This window comes from Ahaetulla prasina, chromosome 2 (assembly GCF_028640845.1).
Source record: "Ahaetulla prasina isolate Xishuangbanna chromosome 2, ASM2864084v1, whole genome shotgun sequence".
Taxonomy (NCBI): Eukaryota; Metazoa; Chordata; class Lepidosauria; order Squamata; family Colubridae; genus Ahaetulla; species Ahaetulla prasina.
This window is the reverse complement of record NC_080540.1, coordinates 177,451,805-177,461,517: the sequence shown is the minus strand read 5'-3', so window position 1 is coordinate 177,461,517 and position 9,713 is coordinate 177,451,805. Positions and strand designations below refer to the sequence as shown.

The following is a 9,713-nucleotide window of genomic DNA, read 5'->3' as shown; positions in this document are numbered from 1 at the left end:
TTAAAATGTGGGGTTTTTTTGACAGTAAGTGCCTTCTTGTCAGTTAATAGAAAAAAAAGGAAGTGGTATATTGAGAGCCAGGGATGGAAAGGTTTCTACCAACTTTCCAGAGATAAAACTTCTCTCCATACTTGGGGCCATCCCCTTCCTGAAACCAGCTAACATGGGGCATTTTTATCTGCTGATTTTAATAAGCTCGTCTTTATATCAGGAGAATGGGTGGCTTTTTATGAGGGAGTGGGCGGGTATGGAGGGAAGAAATTTAGCCTTTTAATTGCTTTGTTTGTTTTAAATATACAAATGTACGGAATATCTAAATAAACCTTCCCATTTTTTAAGGTCTTATTTCATTATTTTACCTCAGTCTAGATAATTACTATGTCTATGTAGACATTGCTCACCCTCCCATAACTCCAAATCTTTTTAAGGTCAAATAGCTGAAGGGTTTCTCCATAGCTTATGTCATTTTGATTTGGCCGGTCAGGTAAATAAAGACGACGTTAAACCAGAAGTTTTTTTTAGCGTGTATGCGTTTTTTTTATTATTATTTCATAGACCACTAAAAAAAAGAAATGGAATTCACACACTTGACCAACCTTTTTCCTTTCTGTTTTCACAAATGGAGTGGAGATAAAGTTCACATCCTTCTGAGATTCCCTCCCCCAATCTGGAAGAACAGGAGGGAGGAGCTGCATTCCTATGTGATGCTAAGCCAAGTTTTTAAACCAAGCTTGTTGAATAAGCCTCTCACCTCAACATGAACACATTGCAGCTTGGTGTTATGTGTTGAACCACCTGATGAAGCATTCATGGTAGAAGGGGCATGTGAGGGAGGCAGTCATGTATCATTGGCAAGGGAATGTTTTGATGGGGCGGAGGGAAGACTAGAAGCTTTGAGGGAACTCAGAGGATGTGAAGCCGCAGCCTGTAGGGCTACAGGAGGGTGCTTGACTGGGAACTGGGAGGGCTTCCTGTTGGGGTGATGAAGGCGTGGGAAAGGAACAGATATCAAGGAAGGGGATGCATGCTGGGGAGAGGGATCCCGTTGCTGTGTCCTTCGTAATTTCTCCCGGACCTTTACGAACTCTGGTTGGCTCTCACCAGGATCTCCTGTTGCTTCCTGCTGTTGATGCTGAAGATAAGAAAGAATACTCCTATCAGATACCCTTGAAGGGTCCACCTGCAAGGCATTTCGTGTCACTGCCTGTAAGAACTGTAGTAGAGAGACCATCCTGGCGGCTTGGCCCTTACCTGTTCCCGTCTCTGCTGCCAGCGCAGAAGCTCCTGCTCAAGGGGGGATGGTTTCAAGCCACTCTCTGTCCCATCGCGGCGCCGGTTCCGATGCTCTAGAACCTGGAGTAGCTCCGGCTTTGATCGAAGGCTCAGGCCTCTGAGAAGGGAGATTGACACAATACGGGGATTTCATTCATCCTAATTTGCACAGATAAATGGTTGTGACAAGCATCCACCCTCACTGAGCCCATCAACAAGATAATATATACATGAAATCAGGAAAACCCACATAAAAGCAGACAACAGTTGTTTCCTTTTAGCAATAAACATTCTCAGTCAGGCTTAGTTTACCTACTAATGTAACACTTTAGACTGGGAACAGTGCAGAAAAGTACTATAGCAACCAGAACAAAGACAAGAAAATTGTGTATGTATTTGTGTGTCTGTGTGTAGTGTATGTACTTAATGAAGCTTTCAATAAAGGATTCCCATATTTCAGCACAATAACTCTATATATTGTCTAAGTCTGTGAAAAACTCATTCATAATTCTCAAAATCGTCAGATGTAAAGAATGATTGGGCAATAAGGTCATATTTAAAAAATACATAATTATCTCACACAAAACAATGATTCACAAAGTTCTGGGGGGGGAGACACACAACTGAAAGCCATTGTCCACCTCACCTAAAGCTGAGCATGCTAAGAAAACAAGAAATGTTCCTAGATGTATCAACAAACATTGAAGATATTTGGGTTTGATTTTATATCTATTCATGGTTCCAGCCCTTTAAAAATACACAAAGTGGATATGTAGATAATGTTAATTTTATAATTTAACAGTAAATGGATCTGGTACTGAAACTGGTGGAATAACATAAATTTCCCTTCCTACTATGTATATTCCATTCTTTAAGACGAGAAACAATAATTATTGTTTGGCTTTCCTGAGTCCAAAATACTTTAAACCGGCTATGGATTGTGAAGAAATTTGCTGTGTGTTTTGGCGTTTGTACAAATTACAATTGGTAATTGGACTGCAATTGGTACATGTACATTTATTGTTTGAGGTCAGCTACCATTCAAAGACCAAGATTTATTTTTGAATAAGCAGAGCCGAGGTCTGAAGTGCCTAAAGGTATTCAAGAGCAGGTTATCTTACATGGGATTTTTTTCCTTCAATCACATGCACTCAAAGCTCACCTTGTTGGCGCTAAGATTGTAAAGCTATCAGAATCTTCAGCTATCTAAGCCATTCACTTCCAACATGATGTCAACTCCCTTGAATTGTCCTGATGGTTCCTTAGATTTATCCAATTTCTTAAACACAAGAAGCAAGTGGCATTCTGTTGCCTTCATCCAAAATGGTTTTTCAATTAACCTAATCTAGCCTACAGTAGAGTCTCCAAGTTTGATGCTAGCTTCAGAATTTTCAGAATAGAATAGAATTTTTTATTGGCCAAGTGTGATTGGACAGATAAGGAATTTGTCTTGGTGCATATGCTCTCAGTGTACATAAAAGAAAAGATACCTTCATCAAGGTACAACACTTTACAACACTTAATGATAGTCATAGGGTACAAATTTAATACTTAATGATACAACACTTAATGATAGCTTACTGTTCCATCCATTACTTACCACCACTGGTCTACCTCCATTGCCAGCCTCTTTTTGGGTTTGTAAGAGTGTCCACCTGATGCTCTAGAGCAGGGGTCTCCAACCTTGGCAACTTTAAGCCTGGCGGACTTTAACTCCCAGAATTCCACAGCCAACTTAAAGTTGCCAAGGTTGGAGACCCCTCCTCTAGAATGATACCACCACCAAGTGGATGAGTTAACTTGCAAATAAAAGCACACCCCAAAGACAATTTTCCAAAGGCAACTGGACTTTTTCTTCACAAACTGAAGAAGATTCTTGGAAGAGAAGCGAAATGTTTTCAGAGAAAAAAACCAAGGAAGTCCAGTTGTCTTTGGAAAAGCACCTTTGGGACAACTATGACCTGGTTGATTGACAATCTCCATAGGAAAAAAAAAGGACAGCTCCCCATCTTTGTTTTCTCCTTATAGCATTAACAAGCAGGCAGAGCTGATGAAAGTCTGTGGTTGCAGATGGTTCCTGCTGCCTCTGCTAAACAAGTCCACTGATGGCCATCAAAGGAAGAGAAAAAGGCAGCAGGAGGATAGAAAGGCCTGTTATTCACACCAAATGGGGTGTATGAGGGCAGGAAGAAAAAAAAATGCCCTACCAAAAAATGCTTTACATTTTAGCTCCTGTTTATCTACTGCTGGGTTCAGTGACTGAACAAAACTGAAGAAAAATAACGGAGAAATAATGTGTTACTCTGCCTTAAGGGGAAAGGAATCTATGAGAATTTGGCTGTGTTTGTCTCCCTCCCTCTACAGAGAAGGAGCAGAACAGACATCCATGTAAAACTGTCCTGCCTATTTAGAACTCAAGAAATAGGCCAGCAAACGAGGCTTGAAAAACCTGCTGTTGATCAGTCTGGCTAGGAGCCAGCAAAGGAAAGAAAAGTGACTCCTGCTGTGTCTCAGGGGCTGGGAATGTGAGTCAAGTTACAATTCATGTAATCCTATGCACTTCCAGTCAGAAGTAAGTCCAGACTATGTTGTGGGGGGGGTGTCTTACTCCCAAGGTGGAGGTTATAGGTTTGGCACTGGAAAGATCTTGTGGGTAGAAAAGGCATTATTTGGCCTATATGGCCAGCCTGGATATGAAGTGAACACTTTGGAGAGAGTGAAACTACATTCCTAGATAGAAACAGGCATATACTGTACAATTGACCAGGATCTATTAGACACATATATTTGTTGTTAGTTGCAAAGTCGTGTCTGACCCATCACAACCCCATGGACAAAGTTCCTCCAGGCACATATATTATTAATGCTATATTAACACAAGTGTGCATGCATATAGATACACACACGCATGATACACAAATGTGGATAAGGAATGACCCCTGTTCATTGCTGCTTTTCTCACACAGTCTCATTATTTCTATCAATGTAGGGGGTGGGGTGGGAACTGAAAATACAAGGTAAAATATATTCACCTGAAACAAGGGATCAATTTGAATACATTTAGGCATCAGTGGTACTTCAGTGATTGGGGCAATTGTGTTGCAGAACCTTTTGATGTAATGGTTAAGGTGTTGGATTAGAAACCAGAATATTGAGTTCCTCCGTTATGCACAGGCATTGATTAAATGACTTTGAGACAGCTACCCTATTTATCCTGCAATAGCCTAAGGAAAATGGTTTTTGTCTGTTACACCTCTGCTACCTTATACCATGATTTCTAAGACTCTTCTTGCAGAAAGTACATTGTTATTGCTTTTATTTTAATAGTCTCTGTGGATGCCCTGATATTTTGGTGATATCTTAGGAGAGAGCATTTCAACTTCAAATAATAACTGCACAGTGGCTCGGAGTGGTCTGATCAGCTTACACAAGAACATGCCAGGTTTCTAACTTTGAAAAGTACTTCCCCATGAGGTACATATTTGGTACATCTTCTCCACTGCTAAGGAGGAAAAAGAGTTACATGCATCTCTTCCTCAAAGCGCAGACCATTGATTCCTAAACAAGTTGAAATATTTACCGGTATGTATAAAATGGAGCATTTTAAAGAGTAGCAACCTTGCCCTGGCAAAAGCTGGCAGAATGGATAATGTGGATGATAGTTCATAAAAATATACAGCTATAAAACCAAACATATTTTTTGGTCTTCAACATGCAAGCTTCATTGATGTTTTTGCTTTGACCAACTAACATGGTTTCCCAACAATACACGGTAAGAGGTATTGGTTTTGGTCTAGTGTTAAACTAAAACAGTTTTAAACTGTTTATGGATACATCTACTTGTGGCTTGCAGAGTAACAGCTATATTTCGCAGAGTTGAAATAACAGACAAGAGTGGCAGGGAAAGTGAGGCATTGGTGATGGTGGGGGGCAGTTCCTGTGTGTCATCTGCACAATGTCTTAAATTAAAGAGTAAACAGAATTGGAGGAGCAAGACACAAATGGAATTTTCTGAGCAACAATATGCTAGCCTTTTAGAATAATTAAAACAGATTTCTTCCAGCAAGGGTATCAAACTTTTTCCCAACAATAAATTATAATTTATTTCAGGGGAAAAGTACCCAGACAATCTGCAAAAGTCTTAGGGGATAGGTCCCCAGAAACCGGAGCTTCCAGAGAGAAGTTATTCTGTCTAGCTTCTGGAAAGCTTATGTAGCAATAGCAGACTGGAGCTGCAAGCCATACTTGCGATGGGTGAACAGCAACTCCCGGTGTAGGTGCTGCTGGTTTCCAGCGGTTTTGCTGGGGTTTGTAACCCGCAAAGTGGTGACAGGCTGGGCCTCAGCACCCCTGGATGTGGTTTCTGAGCCAGCAGCTAGAAGGAAGGAAGAAGCGGAATTGAGTTCACTGGGCTGTAGAAGTGAGAGACTACTTCTAGAACTCCCCTCCCCCCCACACACACCTTAACAGCCCTCACCATAAATAATGGATTTCATGCTGTGGGATGGGGGATGCAAAGCCAGGACCTGAGATTTGGCCCAAAGCCAGAGCTGGTCAGAAGTCCTAATGAGGGGGAGAAAATGGGGACAGGGCTCTTCCTGGGAGAGGACAGGTCAATCTTTCCCCCATTTGGATTCTCACTCTTTTTTCCTATGCACCACCATGCTTCTTTTTAAAATTAGGACCACACCTGAGTCACCTGTTTGGTTTTAGTTCCTGAAATACCTGTACATCTTCTGGTTAACTAAAAAATTGGATTTAAAGCATGTGTATTTCTCAAACCTTAGTGTCAGTATCCCTTGATGCATGGTGCTCTTACATGATATTTTCCATTTTAACCAATCGAACTGCTGTATTTCTTTATTAGAAAATATATTTAATGCTTATGTTTTTGATTTCTTTTTTAGAAGTACATTACTATATTTATCTAAGCTCTGAGTGAAATTAGGTTCCCTGCTACTGAAGAGTGGAAAAAATTATAGTGGCTTAAATACCCAGGAGACATGAATATTATTTAAAAGCAGAAGTATTCATTTCAGTTTCACTTCTGCTAAATGGATTTTGGTAATGTTAAATTTTTTATTTAGGTAGAGGTGAAGCAGTAAGGAAATAAATTAACACAGCCCCACTTAAAAATGTTTTCTTAAACTTCCCTCAAGACATACTTTGATACTCTTAAAAAAACAATTACGAACTTTTTAGCCACTAAACTGTACTTATATTACTCCATCCTCTTAGCTACTTCCTTGCAACAGCATCCACCTCACCAATCCACAGCTGGTTGTTCTCACCAGACCCTTCCAGGCGTGTCCAGTTGCCGGCCGTGTTCTGCTGCCATGTCACACTGCTTGTCTGTTCCACCCGGGATCCAGGCAAAAGGAGGTTTGGAAGCTCCCTAGCTCCCATCTCCCCCACGAAGAGATTGGGTGGCCCAGATGCTGCCATCCCAACCAAGTGAAACAATTACATGGTCTCCAATTGTCTCTCCTGCTGCGTCTTTCTGGTCTGCCACCCCCAGCATGTGCTGGGGAGCAGAAAGCCAGCAAGAGTGAAACAAGATCCCACTCTAGGCAACCGAGCAGAAACAGAGCTAGGATTGCTAAAGATGATCAGTCCAGAAACCTGCCTCAGGCCTCTTGCTGTAAGGGCAAGATCACAGCTAAGATTGATGGCAAGTAGATAGCTATTGTTGAACACAAATGTGACCTCTGGGGATCAATAGGTGGTGTCCACCAAGTGTGGAAGAGTCTTTTTCCAAGAGGGGAACTAGCATCTTTTAATTTGATTTGATATGGTCAAATGACTTAATAAAACTTTTATTTTCATTCCTCATCCTTAAAGCTTTTCTAGAGCTCCTGTGCTAAGCACAATGCACAGCTTCATGTTGTGAGCTCCGTCTTTGATCACCTCTTTGATTCTATACTTCACAGCAGGCAGTAAAGTTTGCAGTATTGAGTGCAAGCTAAAGTTTTACTTTAGTTTTTAGGCCCAAGCAGTGCAAGCTTCCTTATTTTGTTGCAAAAGAACAAAAATCCACAGGAAGCAATGGAAAAAATAAAACAAAGAAGCTATTGACTTTCTTTCATTTTGGTATAAAGTGTAGGAGGGTGGGAGAAGACTGGTAGCTCTGTTTTGAGTTGGATCAGGAATCAGCCAAAGATGTTTTTTCTAGAAGCATGAGTGCAAGATGCTTTTATTCAAAATAATTTTAGACTTTAAAACATAAACCCATTTAAGAATAGCAGTTATGTGATTGCATAGCAATTAACCAGCACCCTTCTAACTTTGCTAACTGGATGCAGGATCAAATCCATCTACTTGAAAAGCTCAGTTGACTTACTATGTCTTTACTGTCTAGTACTCACAGGTTTGTACAGAGAGTCAGGCTCTGGCGAATGATGTAGCATGCAATGATTGCCTAATCATCTTGCCTATGAGCAATCTTGCCATGAAACAAATTACTACGTTCTAGAGATAGATAATCATAAGTTATAAATGGAATACAAAGTGAAGATATCGTAATTCCGAATGAGATTTTAATAGGGTTTAAGAATAAAACCTCTCTCCAGTATGTGGATATTGCTTGTAAATTATACATATAACCAGTAGGTGGCATTACAATCCTATGTCTTCAATTCAATTCAATAGGGCTGTAGACACTCTGAAAATGTATGTAAAGCGTTGTATGATTTTTTATAAGATGATGTACTGTTGGTATTTAACATTGAACAAATTGTCAAGAAAGTATATATAACAACAGAGTTGGAAGGGACCTTGGAGGTCTTCTAGTCCAACCCCCTGCCCAGGCAGGAAACCCTACACCATCTCAGTCAGATGGTTATCCAACATTTTCTTAAAAATTTCCAGTGTTGGAGCATTCACAACTTCTGCAGGCAAGTCGTTCCACTTATTAATTGTTCTAACTGTCAGGAAATTTCTTAGTTCTAAGTTGCTTCTTTCCTTGATTAGTTTCCACCCATTGCTTCTTGTCCTACCCTCAGGTGCTTTGGAGAATAGTTTGACTCCCTCTTCTTTGTGGCAACCCCTGAGATATTGGAACACTGCTCTCATGTCTCCCCTAGTCCTTCTTTTCATTAAACTAGACATACCCAGTTCCTGCAATCGTTCTTCATATGTTTTAGCCTCCAGTCCCCTAATCATCTTTGTTGCTCTTCTTTGCACTCTTTCCAGAGTCTCAGCATCTTTTTTACATCGTGGCGACCAAAACTGGATGCAATATTCCAAGTGTGGCCTTACCAAGGCATTATAAAGTGGCACTAACACTTCACGTGATCTTGATTCTATCCCTCTGTTTATGCAGCCCAGAACTGTGTTGGCTTTTTTAGCAGCTGCTGCACACTGCTGGCTCATATCTAAATGGTTATCCACTAGGACTCCAAGATCCCTCTCACAGGTACTACTATTGAGCAAGGTGCCACATATACGGTACTGGTGCATTTTGGTTTTTTTGCCTAAATGTAGAACCTTACTTTTTTCACTGTTGAATTTCATTTTGTTAGATAGCGCCCAATGTTCAAGTCTGTCAAGATCTTTCTGTAACTTGAGCCTATCTTCTGGAGTGTTGGCTATTCCTGCCAGCTTGGTGTCATCTGCAAATTTGATGAGTTCCCCATCTATCCCCTCGTCCAAGTCATTGATGAAGATGTTGAAGAGTACTGGGCCTAAAACAGAGCCTTGGGGTACTCCACTGCATACTTCCCTCCATGTGGATGTAGTTCCGTTGAGGACTACACGTTGAGTGCGGTTGGTCAGCCAGTTACGAATCCATCTGGTGGTGGTGCTGTCTAACCCACATTTTTCTACTTTATCTAGTAGTAGGTTATGGTCTACTTTATCAAATGCTTTACTGAAGTCCAAGTAAATTATATCGACAGCATTCCTCTGGTCTACTAATTTTGTCATTTTGTCAAAGAATGCGATAAGATTAGTCTGGCATGATCTATTTTTGACAAACCCATGTTGGCCTTTGGTTATTACTTTGTTTGCTTCTAGGTGTTTACTGATTTGTTGCTTGATTATCTTTTCCAGAATCTTCCCCGGTATTGAGGTCAGGCCGATAAGTCTGTAGTTTCCTGGATCTATTTTTTTTCCTTTTTTGAAGATGGGAACTACATCAGCTCTTTTCCAGTCCTCTGGCAGCTCTCCTGTGCTCCAGGATCTTTGAAAGATATAGTTCAGTGGTTCTGAAATCACGTCTGACAGTTCCTTCAGAACCTTGGGGTGTAATCCATCCGGTCCTGGTGATTTGATTTTATCTAAGGTAGACAGGTGTTCACGTACCATTTTCTTCCCTATTTTAACTTGTGTTTCTAATCTGTTTTTTGTAGTGCTGTTTTTGATAGGTTGGATTGTTTTTTCCTTTTGTGTAAAGACAGATGCAAAATATGAGTTAAGTAGATCTGCTTTCTCCCTGTTGCTTG

General features: G+C 40.6%; 1 protein-coding gene across 1 annotated transcript; it reads right to left on the bottom strand.

Moving 5' to 3' along the window:
• Positions 1–364: 364 nt before the first annotated feature.
• On the bottom strand, positions 365–7,184 carry LOC131191822 (uncharacterized). Its single transcript, XM_058170327.1, has 4 exons — positions 6,564–7,184; positions 5,518–5,647; positions 1,252–1,390; positions 365–1,132 (listed from the first exon to the last, which is right to left on the bottom strand). The coding sequence occupies exons 1-4, from the start codon at positions 6,715–6,717 to the stop codon at positions 839–841; spliced, it is 717 nt and encodes a 238-aa protein (XP_058026310.1). The 5' UTR covers positions 6,718–7,184; the 3' UTR covers positions 365–838.
• Positions 7,185–9,713: the final 2,529 nt, after the last annotated feature.